This window comes from Mugil cephalus, chromosome 17, assembly GCF_022458985.1.
Source record: "Mugil cephalus isolate CIBA_MC_2020 chromosome 17, CIBA_Mcephalus_1.1, whole genome shotgun sequence".
Classification (NCBI taxonomy): Eukaryota; Metazoa; Chordata; class Actinopteri; order Mugiliformes; family Mugilidae; genus Mugil; species Mugil cephalus.
This window is the reverse complement of record NC_061786.1, coordinates 5,931,483-5,952,095: the sequence shown is the minus strand read 5'-3', so window position 1 is coordinate 5,952,095 and position 20,613 is coordinate 5,931,483. Positions and strand designations below refer to the sequence as shown.

The following is a 20,613-nucleotide window of genomic DNA, read 5'->3' as shown; positions in this document are numbered from 1 at the left end:
TGATCACAAAACTGGCAGGTCAAGCCGAGCTGTGAGATGACCTTTCACACTGAGTAAGACCAGGGTTGTATCGCTCTGCCAAACAGAATGTGGTTAATGTTTACAATGTCATAAGTTAACATGGAGGAAATATTGTACGAGCAGAAGTAATGCAGAAACTGTGCAAGATGTGAATGTGCAACGCAGTATATCTGGAAATCAATGTAGCCGCACAAACATCTCCAAAGACAATGTATTTTGTGCCAACACTTTTTTTAATAACATGCTTCATGTTGCATCAATCGTTTTTATTGTTTTCTTTCCCCTTTTTAACCTATGTTGATAATATATAGTACTTAACATTTAGGATGCCCTTTATCACCTTTCTGGGGACTACAGCTGGGAATTAGCTTAATTAGCTAAAGCTGCCCTATATACTGGCACTTTATGATTCACAATAACCTAATACATTAAATGCAACTAAACTAGTCCTGCAAGGTGTAGAGGTAAATTACTTTGTAACATAGTGCTCTTATTGTGAAGAAACACTCAGGACTGTCCGGATACTGCAAAACAAAAAGAGAGAAAAAAAAATTTAATCTGTGCTGCTATTGATTCATTAATAGAAGAGGTGTAGGAGTGTAGGCCTACCATTTGCCGTGCTTCATCATTTCAATGGCGTCATTGACTTGGTCCAAAGTCAAGTTGTGAGTGATGAACTCATCCACCATCACCTTTTTGTCCAGGTAGGCTTTGACCATCTGAGTTACGCCGTCCTTACTCTTAAACCCTGAATGGAAGAGCAGACAATCTCATCCAGCAAACGGAGAGAAGATTACTGGAGAATCAGAGGTGACGGTCATATTTGCCTCACCTCCGAACACAGATCCCTTCCAAGTACGTCCAGCGATGAGCTCACCAGGTCTGGTGGTTATGTTGTGCATGTCTGTCCAGCCAACAATCACGCTGACACCCCAACCTGCCACACAAGACTGCATGGCACTTACCTAGATGGAGAAACACCACAACATCATGGGACCTATACCCAACAAAGACAGAAGGATACTTGAGAAAGAGGATTTTTAAGAGCTATAAAATTAAAATGTCTTAATGAATGACGTCCACCACTATATTTTCAAACCAAAAATCTGCCTCACCATGACTTCCACATTGCCAGTACATTCCACGGAGTAGTCCACTCCTATTTCAGTCATCTCCATCAACACCTGGTTGATGGGTTTATCGTGATCTTTGGGGTTCACAAAGTCGGTTGCACCAAACACCTTGGCCTTCTCAAACTTCTCTGGATTGATGTCAACAGCGATAATCCTCTTAGCTCCTGCAGACTTGCAGCCCATGACTGCAGCCAAACCCACAGCTCCCAGGCCAAACACAGCACACGTGGAGCCTGGTTCCACCTAGAGTGAAAGAAAATTCACTTAACATGGTTGGCCTCCATACAGGTTTTTCATCCTTGGGGTCAACATGTCCCCAGCAATTTAAACCTCCAGAAATTTATGATAATAAAAATAGTTCCCAAGTTTATGTGTCATATACTTTAAGTTTGCTTTTTTGACTATCATCCAAAACATGCATAACAAATGTGTGTAAAGTGCTGATATTTTTTATATATTGTATACAGCTAAATTCCAATTGATGCCCAAGAACACCAATGTATACAACATGGGTACAGAACATAGAAAATGCATCATTGTTTTACTTTTATGTGTACCCAGCTGTTCCCATTGAAATAGGATACCTTACCACCTTACCACACCTTAGCGTTATTAACAGCTGCTCCATATCCGGTGCAGATGCCACAGCCAAGGAGACAGACCTTGTCCAGAGGAGCAGCAGGGTCTATCTTAGCCACAGCTATCTGGTTTACCACAGTGTACTCAGAGAAGGTACTGGTTCCCATAAACTGCAGCACCTTCTTGCCCTTGCAGGTAAACCTGGTCTCCACTCCCGCCATTATTTCCTGACGAATTCTGGTCCTGGACAAGAGATTTGTTTTGATCCTCTGAATAATATGTTTTAAAATTTAGAAAAACAGGTCTGTCTGTTAAATACAAAGATGAAGAAGCATTTGAATACGTCCAGTAAGGATGGAAGCAAGAATGAAAAGAAGATGGAGTGAATGGCAGGAGGGGGACACTAACCATGCTTTCGCACATTGGTTTGTCTTTGGACTCTTGCAGAAGCGACATTCTCGACACTGGGAGATAAACAGAGGAATCACCTTGTCTCCTGAAAGACAGAAACAATGAAGATTGTACAAACTTAAAAAATGGTGCGCACAAACTTCAGAATAACTAAACTAAATAAACTGTCACTGACCTGGTTGAAATTCCGTGACTCCGGGTCCGACACTTTCCACAATACCGGCTGCTTCGTGACCAAGGACGGTTGGGAAGCCGTCTTTATTCATACTTTCCAAAAGATGATACAGGTCGGAGTGGCACACAGACGTGGCCACAATCTGCACAATAACCATACCAAAGTGAATTTCCCTTTGGGGAATACTATAGAACATATCACCAAATGGACTTTCCAATCTGCAGTGTGGTTTTCAGTAAAATAAAGTAAATGCAGTTAGACACGTGCGTATGCATGGTGGTGGACGTTTCTCACCTTGATGCGGACCTCGTCGGCCTGAGGTGGCGCTACCTCGATCTCTTCAATCACCACAGGCTTGTCGGGCTCCCAGGCTACTGCGGCCTTGCACTTGATGACCTAAGAAGCAGTGACAAAAAGTATATTAAAACAATACTAGGATGGTTTACCACAACCACTCAACGGTCTGAGAATCTGAAAGTTCGGGTAGTGGTGTAAGGGTTGAGAAGCTCAGAGATATAGGAAGAGGCGGGACCTGATTTTTGAAATGGTTCTGAGCTGGAGGAAACTGGACATGACAACGGAATTTACATGACGGGTGAAATTTAAATTATTGTCAAATAAGACACCCAGGTTCTTCACATATGGTGTGATATAAGACGAGCGGTGGTTGAGGTTCTGTAGTACTCTGTAGCAATCGTATGATGTGAGGGGCCAAAGAGAAACACTTCTGTCTTGTCCTCATTCAGCTGAAAGAAGTTATGAGCCAACCAGTCTTTGAAGTCTTCAAAACAGTTATTTAATCGGGTGATGTCAGTCTGACTTTGAGAATTGAGGGGGAGGTAGATCTGCGTGTCATTGGTGTAGCAATGGAAGGAGATTTTGTGTCTTACAATTATAATTTTTCCCAGCAGGAGCATGTATAGACTAAAGAAATGTGGACCTAAAGCTGAACCCTGAGGAACCTCACACGTAATATTTGCAGGTTTCAACATCTGACATTATGGCTAATTTGCAACAAAAATAAAGTACCTCACTATGGTATGAAAAGAGTGCGTAGGTATAACCACTTATATGAAAAACACATTACACCATGCAACGGTCTAAAGTCCACGCATTATTCAGGTCATCTGGCCTAAACCACTGAGGAAATCAGTTGCTTCAAATAACCTTACGCTAGCTTTGCCAAAAATCAACAGTAAGACAGAACTCAATGGGTTTTCAAACTGTGGGTTATGTCATAACAGGAAATGAACTATTTCATTGAGGTCAAGGGAGAAAACATACAGATTAGCAAAGAAAACACATTTAAAGTCAATCAGTTTTTAAACTTAAAAGTCATGACAGACACAATTAGACTAAAATGCCAAATTTCGACTTGGTATAATACTTTTGGTATCTACGTAACCACTTTGGAAGTTACAAATTCAGGCATTGATTAATATGAAGGCAAATACTGCTGATAAGCTCATAGTCTGAAATTCTGCTTACCTTCCCAGCTGTGGACATTTTTGCCGTGAAGATGAGTGTTTACAACACTAGAACCACTCAGATGGGGCTGCAGCTGCAGTACAGCAACGTGAGAGGAGAAAACAACCTGGAGGTTTATGCTGTGCCTTGTGGTTATATAAACCAGCTAGTCAAACATTCAAGACAGAGACTTTAACCTCAACCATTTATCAGTTCCTTTGTGTCCCGAGGGTTTACAGTTTCCATGCGTTTCCATCTGTTATTTTCATGTGGTTTGAATTTTCTCAGATTTAAATCTCCATAGTGGTTCTGTTATACTTTATTTGCTTTATTTTTATTTTATTTATTTGTTTTAATCTCTTCTCTCTTGTTTACCTAAATGAGAGAAAGAGAGAGATTAAAAAAAAAATAATAAATAAAAAAATAAAAAAAAGAGAGATCAGATCCCACTCAGGAGTGAATTATGAGGCCCTGTCTCACACCACTCATTATATCTCAGCTTTGTTTTTCGACAGAGGGGAGCAGTGACACAAAAGGCCTTTGACAGGCAAAACCCAGAGGGACACAGGAACTCTTTGCACATTATCATATCAAACAACTTCAAAATGTATTCTAAAGCTGAAAACAGCATCAAATCCACCGGTGATCTTCTCAAAGGGAAGAGTCACAAACTCGTCTGCTTCTTATACAAATGCAGAACTCCTCTACCAGTTTGGGAACAAGGCTGACACTACTGCATCCTGGGAAAACTGTAAATGAGCTCATTAGTTCAGTAAGGGAAAGTGGAGATGTTTGCACTGTGGGGTGGCTGCATACAATTATCTATATACACTGATCAGGCATAACATTATAACCAATGGCATTGAACATGCATTCAATCCTGGCATTCATGTGGATGTTATTTAGACATGTACCACCCATCTAGACCAGACCATGCACCCCCACCCGACACAGACACACATGCACACAATAAAAAACGCTTTAGGAACAACTCAAAAAACATGAAGATCAGCACAAGTGTTGACCTGGCCTCCAAATTCACTAGATCTCAAACTGATCAAAGTATCACTGGGATGATCCACAGAGGCCCCTCCCCTCAACCCATATGACCCAGAGGCCACAAACAACATTCTGTTGCCAGACACCACAGGACACTGTCAGAAGGCCCATTTCCATTCTTTGATGAGTCACAACTGTGGAGGCACATAGGAGACCTATACAATGTTAGGAATACGGTCATAATGTTATGCCTGATCAGTGTATATATCTGTATCTACATACAAGCACACAGTTGTCACTGATGGGCTGCAAACAATGGTTCATAACCCACTACTGGACAGCAGTTAGCAAAATGAATTAATAATTAACATTATTGTGTGTGTTACAATGAACTTGGCATAGTGTGCTGCAGCTTCCCTCACCACCAGGTGGAGATCAGGAGCGGAAAGGTGCAGCACAGACACACTGTGCCAAGTTCAGTGTAATACACAACCAGGGGGAGATCACTGTCCAAAGTGTTTGAGCAGCTGCAGATATTTCTTTCAGAAAAAAATTCCACTGGCTTCAGTGAGGAGAATTTGAAAGTTCTTTCTGTTTCTTTGTTTGTGTTACAAATTGATTTAGATAGCTGTTTTTTGTTGTTGTTGTTGTTGTTGTTGTTGTTTTTTTGTATCTTTGTCACACCTAAATGTTTAGATCATTAAACAAATTTAAATATGAACACCAAATGCAGTTTTAAAATGAAGGTTTTTATTTTTAATAAAAGCTAAATTTCTCTAGCCACACCTTCTCAATCAAGAAATCACTTAAATAGGACCTGCCTGACAAACATTTCATACATTCTGGGGATGAGAGTTGTTTCTGTGATGCCAGTCAAATAAAGACATTGTTTTACAACCACAAAGGGACACAAACTCTTGATCTTCTGATTCAAAGTCAGACACCTTATCCATTAGGCCACGTGGCCCAGCTCTAAAAGCGATGTGACTCCAGCAGACCACAGTGAGAGCCATTATCCACAAATGGCAAAAACCCAGGACCTCATTTGTCTCAGTTAAGATCACTGTTCATGACTCCACCATAAGAAAGAGACTGGTCTAAAATGGCCTGTATGGAAGAGTTCAAGACCAAAACCACTGCTGAGCAAAAATAATATAAAGGCTCGTCTCAGTTTTGTCTCAGGAAAACATCTTGATGATCCCCGAGACTTTTGGGAAAATACTCTGTGGACTGACGAGTCAAAAGTTGAACTTTTAGCAACCCATTGCCTCTGGTGTAAAAGAAAAAGAACATCATACCTAGAATAAAATCTGGTGGAGGTAGTGTAATGGTCTGGGGCTGTTTTGCTGCTTCAGGACCTGGAAGACTTGCAGTAATAAATAGAATAAATGAATTCTGCTGTCTACCAAAAAATCCTGAAGAATATCCAGCCATCTGTTGGTGATCTCAAGCCGAAGAGAACTTGAGTTCTGCTGCAGGACAGTCCAAAAGACACAGCAGGTCCAACTCTGAATGGCTGAAGAAAAACTAAATGAAGACATTAGAGTGGCCAAGTCAAAGTCCTGACCTGAATCCATGCTGTGGCATGACCTTAAAAAGATGGTTCATGCTGGAAAACCCTCCACTGTGGCTGAATTACAACAACTCTGCAAAGATGAGTGGGCTTAAATTCCTCTTCAGAGCTGTAAAATGGAGATGGAGAACACTTGATTGCAGTTGTTGCCGCTAAGGATGGCCCAATCGGTTATTCAGTTTTGGGGCTAACACTTTTTTACACAGGACATTGCAGGTTTGGGTTTTATTTTTCCTTAATGAACACCTTCATTTAAGAACTGCAACTGCATGTTGACTAATAGTTAAATTTGATCTGAAACATTTAGGTGTGACAAACACACACACACAAAAAAGAAATCAGGAAGGTGCAAACACTTTTTCACACCACTGTTACTCTTTGCCAGAAAATTATGGATTCCTTCCTCCAAGTTGGGACTGAGTTGCTGCCCCAGGGAAGTAGTTCTCGTGTCTCAAGGACTTGTTCAGGAGTTATGGAAAAACCCTTCAAGAGAGCGTGGGCTGATTGGTCTGGCATCAGAAGCAATGTGAGCATTGTATTGGATCGTTGTTGTGAAGAAGGAGTACAGCCAGAAGGCAAAGCTTTATATCTATCAGTTAATTTATGTATCAACCTTCACCTGCTGTCATTAGCTTCAGGTAATAGTTAAAAGAATGACGTCCGTGGGCTGGCTGGGCCCCCGCATGAAAGGATGAGGACCTTGACCATCTGGAGGCAGGTTGGACTACCACAACAAAAAATGCTAAAGTGATTCAAGCTTCCGATCAGTTTGCCTCCACCTCCAGGGTAACTCTCATTAGCAAGATTTCTTGGTACAATCAACTGGAGTCACTGGTGACTGGTGACTGGACATAGCTAGAGAGATTAGAGATCTCCTCTGACCTAGCAAAGTCTCTGTATCCACCTGGAGAAACTGGAACAAATTCCTGGGAGAGGAATGGAGGTATGTCTGGGCTATATTGCCTAGCTTACTGATGCCTGATTGAAAAAGAGTCACAATTAATGGTATACTAATGTTAATCCTAAAATTATAACCTTTACTGTATTTGATCAAGCTTGTGGTTATGTCTGAGGTGGCCCTGCTCAACTATGTCAAAACCCTATAACATACAAATATAAACCTAACTGTCTATGTACATCAATGTGTCTGGACTGTGGATGTCTCTCTGCCGAAATCCACTCAATCTCCAAAAGCTTGATGGGCTCCCAGATCACTGCTGCCTAGCACTTGATGACTTAAGAAGCAGTGACCGAGAGTGAAGTTACCCAGCATGAGATTCCCTCATGGCGCCTGGTATAGCTAATGTAAGCATTGTAGGTGTAGAGTGTACTCTTAAAGAAGATCCCTCAAAATCACTTTTGGACCGAACTGTTCTGGGGCTTTCTACTTCATGAGTAATTTTAGTTAGCATATATATATATATATATATATATATATATATATATATATATATATATATATATATATATATATATATATATATATATATATATATGTATATATATAGGCTTCATAAATTCTGGACCTAACCTTCAATGAATTTCTCCTTGTTTTCTTAGAGTTATTATTATTATAAGCCATTGCTGGCAGGTGTCTTACCGATGTTTATGCTGTGACCAAACGTCTTCTCTCTTCCCTGTTACCAACACATAAACTTCAAGGGCTGATTGTTCGGTAGCAGCCAAATATATCGCACCCCTCAACAGATGCAAGCATAATGTGATAATTACTGAAAGAAGGCAGTGGTTTTACCACACAATAAATGTAGAAGAACAGTTTTCATTTTTATAGTTCTATTTTATTCCCCTGTGCAACTACACTGAACTTCCACTGTCCTCATTTTGGCCTGCTAGCCTCTCATGGTTGCCAGTATCAACAGTTATGCAACAGTCTGGAGAGTGTTTCAAACAAGGTAGAAAGCCAGAGCAGAACATTCGAGGACAGAATTTATTTATTTATTTATTTTATTATTTTTTTTCATTAGTGCTGCATTAAAGAGCTACATGTGAAAGCAATGAAACCTTACTTTACAGGATGTTCATCATTCCAGTGTTCACATTTCAGGCGGGTAATCTGCAAAACTGTTTCAAATATCACAGTTGCACATATAAATGTTCCCGTAATAAATTAAATACTTACCTTACCAGCGGTGCCATTTTTGCAACAGTGAAACAAACAAAAAAAAAAAAGTCCTGAAGAAGAGCAGGCGGAGCTTTAAATGCTGCTGTTACATCAAATCCTGGAAAGGTCTGGGACCTTATTTTTCTAACCACTGGACTTTAGATTAGCTTATGCAACTCTAATATCATCTTTGGGGCATTGACTTAGTATTTTGCATTTTGCTTTTCAGTGCATCAATGATGACTGATGAATTGTTTTAATACACATTCTCTTTCATACTGCAGAGTTCTGGCCAATATAAATCATCAAAAATCTCGAATTTCCAAATGTCCATTACATGTTTGTTAATGTCTTGATTTTCCTTTGTGCTTTTATTGTTAACTAAATGGTGAGACCACCATTTAGTTGTCTTATTAGTTTTGGTGTCTTATTAGACACCTCTGCTTTAACCGTACTCTCCCTCCTTGCCTGAATTGACTCCCTACTTCTTTGTGTGCCAGCATGCATTGAATATGGACTTGATTGTAGAAGTAGAGACAGGTGAGTTGGAGCCAGAGCAGGGCCTCACCAGCTGCATGACATCACGGTCGTCAAACCCACTACAAATACCGTGGAGTCAGAGTTCCACTCATTTGTTGAGTTGGCTGTTATATTAGTATTCTGTTCCACACCGCATTCCTTCATTAAATCAGCTCCCTGGATCCTCTCAGTCTGACTTCCCTGAGCAATTCTTCTGCTTGGCTCAGATACTGGTTCAACCTTCTGCAGCAGATTTCCAGCTCTCAGGCCAAGACTGAGTCTTACCTCAGTTCTAAACCACCACTATCTACCTCGCCCCAGAATCCCTCATATTGAGTGAGCAAACTGTTAAATTAATTCCTGTCTTTGTGTCTGCATTTGGGTTAATCTGCCACATCTAGCAGTGCAGTGACAATGAATGGAGACAACAGACAATGTTTTTGAGGATGAACCTTGACTGCCTTTAAACCTTGACTCATGGATACTCTACGTGAGTGGATAAAGGAGTCCATATGCACCACCACTGCTACCTATAGTTTGTCCCAGTTAGCCAGCCTATAGCATCATCTCCAAACTGCTAGTCCCTTGATCTCTTAGCTACCTGGTTGTTAAGGACTGCCTATTTTAAACTAAGATTACCAACTGCCCATCCCAGTTACTGACTTGGCCATCACGGACTGTCTGCTTCTGAGCCAAACACACTCCCACCCGCATCATAGCTTTTACAGATGGGCTTGGTCATTCTACATTCTGCTTGCCTGTGAGCCTTTAGCATTCCTGTCAGCCCATTCATGCTCCTGAATCTGGAAGCCAACAGCTAGGGCCTATCACTGAGTTAGCTAGTTCCCTAGCTGACTTCACCTCAAACCACCTTTCTAGGGACTTTGACTTGCTTTTAGCCCTATTGTTGTTCCTATTCTTAACCTCAAAGTCAGACAGCTCCCAGACTTCAGGCCTTCAGCCACTTCAGCAGCCAGCCATCTCAGGACCAGCCAGATTCCTGACAGATCCTACGCCATTTAATCCCTGGCAGTCACAATTCTGGGGGACTTGCCTTGCCAAAAAGGCCATCACCAGATGGAAGAGTGGCATTCACTAATGTCAGCTGCCCAGCCACTCAGCGTATAGCAGTCCCTCCAGCTACTGTTTGTGGGTTGAATAATGTTGTGCCATGGATCTTATTTACAAACTACATTTTTTAACCAGCACAACTCCTGAATAATTTACCACACTACAGACTGACCACATTGCTCGGCCATTGCTGGAGACATTTTCTGAGACTTTGAGAAACATTACTTTCCCCATTTAAGATTGAAAACATAGCTGTATTTTAGCCTGGGCAGGCCAAAACATAGACACCCACCTTCATAAATTATGGCTGTTGCTGACCTTGTTGTCTTTGAATCTGTTTTTCTTTTTTTTCCTCATCAAATCATCATGTGACTACTGCCTTCATGGTGCAGGTGCCAAGCTAAAGTCACCTGTACCTATTCCCATGTCCAGTGGCCAGTGGAGATTCTTGTGGATATAGCCTACAGTAAGGTCTAGAGTGAACTGTTCATATGACACCCACAGCACAAAACCAGAACACAAACAAGCAGCTCTCCAGTCCCACTTCTTTTAGCCATTTATTTGCCTTCACAAACACTCAAACATTTGAGCGTTTAAAACTTTTTGAGCAAACATGAGAGTTACACTGTCTGCGCATAATCTGCTCAACAGTATTAATTGGTCATGATCATGTACATAAAGTATATTGTTGTCTGTTTCTAAAATCATGCTTTAATGCTTCTGTGACAAACACGTTGATCTTATCATGGAGTGACACTTAGAACCACCCGGATGCTGTGGAACAAGTACAAAACATAAGTTAGAATACTTGTACTTATTCATTCTTGATCTGTACATGTAGTTTATAAATCATAGTGGATGAAGTAGAAATATTAAGTACCATTTGCCGTGTCTCATCAGTTCAATAGCATCGTTGACCTGGGCCAAAGTCAATTTGTGAGAAATGAACTCATCCACCAACACCTTCTTGTCAAGGTAGGCTTTAACCATCTGAGGTACGCCATCTCTGCTCTTAAACCCTGAACCCCAGAGAACACACACATGATAAAGCAAAAACAGACAGTGGTAACATAAAAATATGGGCTGAATGGGAGGAGAGGTCAGTCATATTTGTCTCACCTCCAAACAGGGATCCCTTCCATGTACGTCCAGTAATGAGCTGAACAGGTCTGGCAGCAAAGTCATGCATGTCTGTCCATCCAACAATCACACTGACACCCCAACCTTTCACGCAACACTCCAAGGCACTGCGCTGAATGAAGAAACACCGCTTGTCAACATAGAGGGTCAATTCTTACATGTTTATTGTAAGTTATCCAGTCTCTTTTGAAAATTTCTGAATCTGCCTCACCATGACTTCCACATTGCCGGTACATTCCAGAGAGTAGTCCACTCCTCCGTCAGTCATCTCTATCAACACCTGTTTGATGGGTTTATCGTGATCTTTGGGGTTCACAAATTCAGTTGCACCAAACACTTTGGCCTTCTCAGCCTTCTGTGGATTGATGTCAACAGCAATAATCCTCTTAGCTCCTGCAGACTTGCAGCCCATGACTGCAGCCAAACCCACAGCTCCCAGGCCAAACACAGCACACGTGGAGCCTGGTTCCACCTAAAATTAAAGACAGTGGACTCTTTACTACTCAGACACTAATGAACACCATCCCTGGCTACTGTGCAACTACAAGATGTAAGATGTCTGACGTAACAGATAATTGGCACAGTGGGAACATTTTGGAGCAGCATTAACACTTAGGCAAAACATTTGGGCTATCACCAACCATCAAACATACGTACCTTAGCAGTATTAACTGCTGCTCCATATCCAGTGCAGATGCTACAGCCAAAGAGACAGACCTTTTCCAGAGGAGCAGCTGGGTCGATCTTAGCCACAGCTACCTGGTTTATCACAGTGTACTCAGAGAAGGTGCTGGTTCCCAAAAACTGCAGCAACTTCTTGCCTTTACAGGTAAACCTGGAGTCGGGCTCTGCCATTATATCAAAACCACGAGCGGACCTGAACAGCAAACTTATGTAAGAATACAACCTGAGACTAAATGTCCATGTTGGCACAGGGATGCAATGAATATTTGTGTGCTGATCAACGCTGATTAATGGATTGGTGGGAAATGAACACTGACTGAACTCACCATCCTTTCACACACTCGTTTGTCTTAGGATTCTTGCAGAAGCGACATTCTCGGCACTGGGAGATGGGGAGAGGGATAACCTTGTCCCCTGAAAGACAGGCCTACAGTTCAGCATATTATGACAAATCAGCTATCTCACTGGTTTGCTTTTGAGAGCACATAATACATATCTCCGGTAAAATGCTAAAACGTACCTGGCTGCAATTCTGTGACGCCAGGCCCGACACTCTCAACGATTCCAGCACCTTCATGACCAAGGACTATTGGGAAGCTTTCTGTATTGGTATTCTCAAAAAGAGGATACAGATCTGTGTGGCATAAACCGGTGGCTATAATCTGCAACCAAGACAGAAGTTAGTTGCTTCAGCAGGTGGATATTATCCTTTCTTTAAATCTTTATTAGCAGATTTGCAAAATTGCAGTTGGCTTTGTGATGTCCTGGTTCCTGCACCAGAACAGCAGAATATAGCGGCCCTGTGCCCTCAGATAAAGTACCATGAACTGGCTCCTTACATCCTACGAATGCTTGACAGGATGACAAAAGCAGTTTTTGCCCAAGCAGCACATGCCTACACAAGGCAATGAAGCAAATACAAAAAGTTCTTTAAGATTTATATTGTACATGTGCCAGTGAGATGTAAAAATGAATGGTTTTGTCTTTGTCAGTGACTTGAGGGAGCACAGAGGAGCACAAACAACAAAAGGGCACGCATCTGATTAGGGGTTTTCTGGGTACATTCAAATGGTAGGAGAACCTCCTACATGGCGTAGGTCTCTTCTGACTTGGATCATCTAGGGTTCCAACAGGAAGAGCTGAAAAACTTTCCTCAGGAGAGAGTTGTCCACATGCTTTCAGTAGTGGTGTTCTTTTTTTTTTTTTTTTTGGTAAGACAAAGTCTTCAGACTCATCATCTGCGGCTGGGGGTGTGGCCGACAGGTTGGCCAAGCCTACAGGAGGAACACCTTTTTGAGAGTACATGTCACTCCTACCAGATGACGCCTCTCAAGAAGACTGCAGAAGACAGTCAGATATTTATTCGTCTTTCAATAATGGTGTTTGATTCACCAAGTGAATCAAACACCATTATTGAAAGTTTGAAGAATACAAAATGAATGTTTTTGAGCTTGTCCAGATTCTATTTGAATCAGTGTCATGAAATGGTTGGACACATGTATGGATGCCTAATTTAATGCTGACAGGGTAAACATAACACTTGATAAGCAGTAGTCTTGAAGCTTCAATTATATTCAGCCTCAGCCTTGTGGTTCCACATCTCTGGAGGCCAAGCTCAACTACAGTATGCCAAACCCCTTAACATGCAACTATCTATCACCCAAGTTTTTCCCACAAGTACAGAGGAACAAACCTGTCTATGTACTTAAATGTGTCTTGACCCGGACGTCTCTCACCTTGATGCGGACCTCGTTGGCCTGAGGAGGCGCTACCTCGATCTCCTCAATCACCAAAGGCTTGATGGGCTCCCAGGCCACCGCTGCCTTGCACTTGATGACCTAAGAAGTACCGATAAAGAGTGAAATTACCCAGAATATGATCTCAGGAAATTCAGGGAGCTTAGGTAAATTATACTAGCTACACTTCCACTGTGGAGTTCAGGCCTTTCTGGGTGGAGTTTGCATGTTCTCCCTGTGTCTGCGTGTGTTTTCTCTGGGGACTCCGGATTCCTCCCACCTCCAAAGACATGCTCGTTAGGCTGACTGGTGACCCTAAATTGACCCTAGATATGTATGAGTGTGTGTGTGAATGATTGTCTGTGTTAGCCCTGCGATAAACTAGCGATGTGTACCCCGCCTTTTGCCTGATATCAGCTAGGACAGGCTCCAGCAACCCCTATGACCCTAGTGAGGATAAGCGGTAGAAGAAGATGAGATGATGAGATGAGACTTCCATAGAGGTGCTACAGTGACACACTGTGTCTTCCAACAGGGTCCCCGCGCTTTTGTCAATTTTCCCTATACCTCCGACACATCAGCATCAATAACTTAGTGCTAATAAATGTACACTGATATGTAATGCAGAGATCTATCTATGAGTGCAGCTACAGTGAACTTCAACTAGTATCTTTTTTTTATACTAGACACTTGTGTCTGCCAACTTTCGCGCAAAAAAGTCTGGAGGGTTTCAAACGGCATGAGAAGTCAAAGCAGAAAGTTCTGCGTTTTCTCTGTGGCAGAGAGCACAGTCAGCAAGAGGAGACTGCAGTGAGATATGATGTTAGTGAAATAATGAAGATCGTGCAAAGCAATGAAACATGACTTACAGAACGTTCTTTATCATGGTGTGAACTGTCAGTGCCATATGGTACATGAAACAATTACGCAATTACAAATAACACACACAAAACTAAAATGCGCCTGAATCTGACAACATTTATAATCTTTCTAATTTCACAATATTCAGTTAAGTAATGCAATAAGTTTTCATATCTTTTGTTTCATCGCGTGTTTTCTTCAAAATACCACTGATGCTCGTGTGTGCTCGCATAGCAAACGCAATACTTACCTTACCTGCTGTGGCCATTTCTGCAATAGAAACCAGAAGGAAAGTGCTGACGAAGAGGAGGAAGAGCTTTAAATACTGGTTTTAAATCAAACACTAAAAGGGGCTGGGACTGGTTTCTCTGAATTTAGCTGAGTCACTGATGATATAAAAACAAATAAAAGGTCGTAGCTTCCACCTTTGGACTTTAGATTAGATTTTGTAATGCAAATTAATGTTTTAGGACACGATGGACCAGTTTGATCTTTGCTCCACCCTGATGTCTTGTATAATTGCTCACATGGACGTCCTCTTATTCTTTACATTGCAGAGTTGCGGTCAGTGTATATGATAGAACATGTCAGATGTTTTGTTGCTTTTGAAAGTGTCATTGAAAAAAGAAGAAGCCTGATGTAAGTCTTTCTTATCTGAAGAAAGATAAATTAAGGACTATCAATACTACACTACGATACCAGATGATGTTGTTATTATTATCACTTTTTTCAAAACCAGAAAAGATCATCGTTGCTATGTTTAGGCCTTGTGTCTGCAGTGGTTCAGAACCCATTAAACAGAGGTCATATTTTAATCTGGACGGGCAGAGACGTTTAAAAAAGATTATGCAAAGACACACATTTCTTGGGTCACTACTTGTCCTTTCATAATTTGTTATGGCCCTCCCACATGACCCCTTTTCTTCTGGAAGAAAAGATGAGCATTGGCTTTAACTACCGTAGGTTAATTCAAATTAAAATACTGCAGCTGGTGTATGTAGACTGCTGCCATGTCAGTAAATCCACTTCTTACGAATCATGTCACTATTGACTACATGTACAGGAGGTCAATTATTATGTGAGTGATATGCAACAATTTCCATGTCCAGCCTTTCAAAATACTCATCTGGATAATCATTAGTTAGGAAGTTGTTTTAAACACTGTGCCCACACAAACGAAGAAGCCACAGACTGATCCGTTTGGAATTTATTTTTCTCCACATGTGCTCTTGATATTTTTGGTACAAACCCTGATAATGATTTTTACGACCGCAATCTGCACACGATCTGTTGAACGATCAGATCAAGGTCACATACATATGTTGTGCACGGGCTGAAAGAACTTGGCATGACGAGGCTACAGATGATGACTGAGAATGATTTCCTTATCACTGAAGACAACGCAGTGGTCTCACTGTGGAGAAATACTCAGAACTGTCCGGATGCTGCGGAACAAGAACAAAACATGAATCAGAAGGCTTTTCTATCTGTTCAGCTAATTTTCTAATAACGGTGGACGAAGCTGGAGTATACAGTACCACTGGCCGCGCTTCATCAGTTCAATTGCGTTGTTGACCTGGGCCAAAGTCATGTTGTGAGTGATGAACTCATCCAGCTTCACCTTCTTGTCCAGGTAGGCTTTGACCATCTGAGGTACGCCATCCTTACTCTTGAATCCTGAACCCCAGAGAACACACACAGGATAAATTAAGAGCAGATAGTATTATTAAAAAAAAAATATATATATACATATAGGTTGAACGATTGCAGACAAATTGTCACATTTGTTTCCCGTTGTGGTGTATGGTTGACTCAGCAGCTTTCTGCTGACTAACTCTTAACGACATACTAATTGATAAGGCACTCATAAAGTTGACACTAAGCTCTTTTTATGAGCCGCAGGTTTTCTATTTATGTCAAAGCACGAGTAGTGCTGATATGACGATTTCATATTGACCACAAATGACAGCGGCTGACAGTCACAGCGAGATTACTCAATGGCATTGTTTAGATTTGTCTCACCTCCAAACAGGGATCCCTTCCATGTGCGTCCACTGATGAGCTGAATGGGTCGGGCAGCAAAATCGTTCATGTCTGTCCATCCAACAATCACGCTGACGCCCCAACCTTTCACACAAGACTCCAAGGCACTGCGCTGGATGGAGAAAGGGCACAAAGTCAACGATCTTCTATATTTCTATTAAGTCTTTGCGTGTGATCTGCCTCACCATGACTGCCACATTGCCAGTACATTCCAGGGAGTAGTCCACTCCTCCGTTGGTCATGTCAGACAGCACCTTGTCAATGGATTTATTGTGATCTTTGGGGTTCACGAAGTCGGTTGCACCAAACACTTTGGCCTTCTCAAACTTCTCTGGATTGATGTCAACAGCAATGATCCTCTTAGCTCCTGCAGACTTGCAGCCCATGACTGCAGCCAAACCCACAGCTCCCAGGCCAAACACAGCACACGTGGAGCCTGGTTCCACCTAAAATTAAAGACAGTGGACTCTTTACTACTCAGACACTAATGAACACCATCCCTGGCTACTGTGCAACTACAAGATGTAAGATGTCCGACGTAACAGATAATTGGCACAGTGGGAACATTTTGGAGCAGCATTAACACTTAGGCAAAACATTTGGGCTATCACCAACCATCAAACATACGTACCTTAGCAGTATTAACTGCTGCTCCATATCCGGTGCAGATGCCACAGCCGAGGAGGCAGACCTTGTCCAGAGGAGCAGCAGGGTCGATCTTAGCCACAGCTATCTGGTTCATCACAGTGTACTCAGAGAAGGTGCTGGTTCCCATAAACTGCAGCACCTTCTTGCCCTTACAGGTAAACCTGGAGTCAGCTAATGCCATCTCTCCTATATGAGCAGCAGCCCTGAAAGAACATGTATTACACTGAGAGAGCAAAATCAAAAACAAAGGTCCAGTCCATGTATTGCTGTTTGATGTGGGATAATGAGCACTATGACATACTTGTCCATCTGGCAGCAAATTTAAATGCAACACTGAACGAGTCTCTGTCCTTATGAACACATCTTGTATGCATGAAATCAAAAGAGGAGAAGAAAAAGATGAGCTCACCATCCTTTTTCACACTGGTTGGTCTTGGGACTCTTACAGAAGCGGCATTCTCCGCACTGGGAGATGAACAAAGGTATAACCTTGTTTCCTGCATTTCAAAGACATTACAAATGACTTCCAAAACAACAAATATGAAAGAGGACATTTCAAGCCGCTGAACTAATGACATGCCTGTAAGCTTTGACTGACCTGGCTGAAATTCAGTGACGCCAGGGCCGACGCTCTCTACTATGCCAGCTCCCTCATGGCCCAGGACTGCCGGGAAGCCGTCTTTATGCATACTCTCAAACAGGTGGTACAGGTCTGTGTGGCACACCCCAGTGGCCACCATCTTCCCAGAAGACAACTTACTTTATTTTTCATAAGAGAATATTGGCTACTGTTTTTTGGAAAACAAATGTAGGGGGTTACACCTGGGTCAATCCTTAACTTAGCTTGTAACCACTGTGCATGTAGGCACTCTTGAAATGAGGAGAACATAGCCATAAGATCCTGCTTATGACATTGAGTGAGCGTTAGCCTTTTTAGTGAGCTAGCTACAGGTGGTAAAACTTGTGACGTCTTCTCAGAAAATCAGTAGAAGCTGGCAAAAAATTAGAATAAAGGTTTTTATGCATCACTAAGATCGAGCCCCGGATCATTTGCTCATTTGCTTCGGTTAGGTCGAGAAAATCCAACCAAAATGTCTGGTGTTGGTGTGGTTACTCTTCAATTTCAGTTTAATTTAACAGTGTCACTACACCTTCTGGTTGGTGGGACCCTGTAGCTTCTACATTCTACAAACTACATTCTTTCACAAAAAAAATAAAGGATGAAAACAAAGACCGGTGGAGTTTTTTTTTGGAGCTGTTCGCCACTCATTCAAGTAGATGCTCCAGGACTTCAGATAGACTATGACCTGACCTGGACCACTGAGAACCTTCACAGACATTGTGGACATCGTCTCTCACCTTGATGCGGATCTCATTGGCCTGAGGAGGCGCCACCTCGATCTCCTCGATCACCAAAGGCTTGTTGGGCTCCCAGGCCACTGCTGCCTTACACTTGATGACCTAGAGAGGCAACATGAAATGGCACAGTTTTGGGTGCTAATGCATTTAACAATACTTCAATGGGTTTCTAGGAAGGTGCTGTAACAATTTCCTGGAACACTCCAATCATCCAATTTCAAGCAAATTGTGTAATCTGAACATATTGTTATGCTGATGCTGTATTTTCAGCATGTTGTACAGAAAGTTCCAATTGACAAATGCGTAACGCAGCAAAACATTGAGTAAAACATATTTAGAGTCTCAGACACAGCTGCTCCTGGTCTGGTAACGTTTTTATTATCTGCTTGGAGTTCTTGGGCCTCTCTCGTTATCTTTTTTGGCCAACCAGTCCTTCGCATTTGCCAAGATCCACAGTTGCGCAAAACTCTCTGGATACGGACAGTTTCAAACTATGCACCAAGTCATAAGAGGACATCAGGTATTTTGCAGAGTCATTTTATTGTTGTAGTTTTATTGCAGTACAAGTAAAAACACTGAGTTGGCAAGTTGAATAAACGTGCATGTGCAAAGGTTCCACAAAAGGACACTGAAACACTTACATGCAGCATTCAATGAATCCCACACTTCAACTGTTGAACTTAAATAAGCACAAAATCACTTCCAAGTCATATTAATGCATGGTTTGGTGCATAGTTTTCTGATATTTGACTACACAATAGTCTGGAAAATGGACTAAAACTTCCCACTGTGCGTAAGACAAATGGTGTATATATATGGGTACTCCCAAAATGAGTCATGTACCTACCTTACCGGCTGTGGCCATGTCTGTCTCAAAGATGAGAGTCAAAAAATTGGGAGAGGAGTTGAGAAGTGGAAGTGTAGGATCGGAGAGAGAAGGAGAAAATGTGAGAAAGGGAAAATGTGGATTTGACATTTATATAAGCCCACCACTGTTGGGAAAGCAGTTATGCAAACACTGAGATGGGCAGGGACTTGGAATGTGTAGTGTAGTGTGACATGAGTTAAAGAAAGAGAAGGGGGGGTGACGTTATAACTGTTTATTTACTCTTTTTTTGTCCTCAGTAGGTTCTTGATTCTCGGTGATGCTCAGTTATGGGGACCAAATATGGAGGTTGTGTTTTCTGCGCTGAAATAATGTTTTGTTTACAAACCAACCACATCTGATGGGGGGGATTCAAACTCTAGGCCGTACAAAAGCGACTTTAACGCGAGGCAGACAGGTCAACCACAAAGTGGGGCTATAGTGATGGTAAGTGCGTTTTCTTAAGCGAGACATGAGCGATATTTCCGTGTCTAAATGACATAGGCCACGCCCCCTTTCCCTCCAATTTCTTTTCCATTAATGCCTTTCAATAGAATTAATGAGGAGGTCATGGCGTAGGAGCCTGTGTACACAAAAAGCTGATCGTTCAAGTTGTGTACACACCGCTGCAAGTTAACTGTTGCCAGTTAACCAGCGAAAGTTTAGCAAGCTAATCTTTGGTTTATTAGAAATTTCAGGTCAGGTTTGCCGCAATTAGCCTCTTCAGTCCCCAGGTAAAATCCAGACACACCTTGCACTGTAGAAGCTAACAGTGCACCATATATTTATATATGTATGTTTATGCCAGGTATCTTTATGTTTACGGCAGGTGCACGGCCACCCTACTGTTGCACGTTTGAAATAAAAAAATTTAAAAATGTGGATCATTAAAGTCTGTCTAAGTCTCAAGTCTAATTTCAATAGCTTACTATTGAATGCAAAATGATAATTATAATATTTATAAATAGCATAATAGTTAATATAGTTAATATAGAATATATATATTAGGTTGGGGCTCCCTACTTAATCTCTCCATCAGTTTGGGGTCCTGGGCCTGAAAAACGTTGAACTGTCACAAGATGGTCAATGTCATCTACTTCTCCTGGCAGTGGTTTTCATATTGAATGTTTAATGTAACCAGTATTGACCCTCTTCAAGACCTTCAAACTTTTTAACACCAAAAAAGCAAACCTCCTTCAACCCTCAA

General features: G+C 41.7%; 3 protein-coding genes across 3 annotated transcripts; all 3 read right to left on the bottom strand.

Annotated features, from left to right (window-relative positions):
- Positions 1 to 235: 235 nt before the first annotated feature.
- Positions 236 to 3,942, bottom strand: LOC125023624 (alcohol dehydrogenase 1-like). Its single transcript, XM_047611008.1, has 9 exons — positions 3,808 to 3,942; positions 2,614 to 2,715; positions 2,320 to 2,461; positions 2,142 to 2,229; positions 1,757 to 1,976; positions 1,137 to 1,397; positions 854 to 986; positions 631 to 769; positions 236 to 545 (listed from the first exon to the last, which is right to left on the bottom strand). Exons 1-9 carry the CDS (start codon positions 3,823 to 3,825, stop codon positions 512 to 514), a joined length of 1,137 nt encoding a protein of 378 aa, XP_047466964.1. The 5' UTR covers positions 3,826 to 3,942; the 3' UTR covers positions 236 to 511.
- A 6,661-nt stretch (positions 3,943 to 10,603) lies between these two features.
- On the bottom strand, positions 10,604 to 15,525 carry LOC125023625 (alcohol dehydrogenase 1-like). Its single transcript, XM_047611009.1, has 9 exons — positions 14,742 to 15,525; positions 13,631 to 13,732; positions 12,415 to 12,556; positions 12,221 to 12,308; positions 11,868 to 12,087; positions 11,422 to 11,682; positions 11,190 to 11,322; positions 10,951 to 11,089; positions 10,604 to 10,844 (listed from the first exon to the last, which is right to left on the bottom strand). The coding sequence occupies exons 1-9, from the start codon at positions 14,757 to 14,759 to the stop codon at positions 10,814 to 10,816; spliced, it is 1,134 nt and encodes a 377-aa protein (XP_047466965.1). The 5' UTR covers positions 14,760 to 15,525; the 3' UTR covers positions 10,604 to 10,813.
- Positions 15,526 to 15,683: 158 nt separating this feature from the next.
- On the bottom strand, positions 15,684 to 19,530 carry LOC125023622 (alcohol dehydrogenase 1-like). The gene is made up of 9 exons (XM_047611006.1): positions 19,389 to 19,530; positions 18,542 to 18,643; positions 17,781 to 17,922; positions 17,592 to 17,679; positions 17,166 to 17,385; positions 16,720 to 16,980; positions 16,514 to 16,646; positions 16,030 to 16,168; positions 15,684 to 15,936 (listed from the first exon to the last, which is right to left on the bottom strand). The coding sequence occupies exons 1-9, from the start codon at positions 19,515 to 19,517 to the stop codon at positions 15,903 to 15,905; spliced, it is 1,248 nt and encodes a 415-aa protein (XP_047466962.1). The 5' UTR covers positions 19,518 to 19,530; the 3' UTR covers positions 15,684 to 15,902.
- Between the last annotated feature and the right edge of the window lie 1,083 nt (positions 19,531 to 20,613).

Excerpts from the sequence above, each read along its gene's own strand:
- LOC125023624 (XM_047611008.1), bottom strand. Across the intron at positions 2,462-2,613 it reads CCGACGAGGTCCGCATCAAG|ATTGTGGCCACGTCTGTGTG; the intron begins GTGAGAAACGTC and ends GTTATTGTGCAG. Across the intron at positions 1,398-1,756 it reads CAGCTGTTAATAACGCTAAG|GTGGAACCAGGCTCCACGTG; the intron begins GTGTGGTAAGGT and ends CTTTCACTCTAG.
- LOC125023625 (XM_047611009.1), bottom strand. Across the intron at positions 12,557-13,630 it reads CCAACGAGGTCCGCATCAAG|ATTATAGCCACCGGTTTATG; the intron begins GTGAGAGACGTC and ends TCTTGGTTGCAG. Across the intron at positions 11,323-11,421 it reads CCGGCAATGTGGAAGTCATG|CGCAGTGCCTTGGAGTGTTG; the intron begins GTGAGGCAGATT and ends TTCTTCATTCAG.
- LOC125023622 (XM_047611006.1), bottom strand. The coding sequence starts at position 19,517 with ATGTCAAATCCACATTTTCCCTTTCTCACATTTTCTCCTTCTCTCTCC. Across the intron at positions 18,644-19,388 it reads ACATGGCCACAGCCGGTAAG|GTCATCAAGTGTAAGGCAGC; the intron begins GTAGGTACATGA and ends TTGCCTCTCTAG. Across the intron at positions 17,386-17,591 it reads AACCAGTGTGAAAAAGGATG|GGCTGCTGCTCATATAGGAG; the intron begins GTGAGCTCATCT and ends ATGTTCTTTCAG.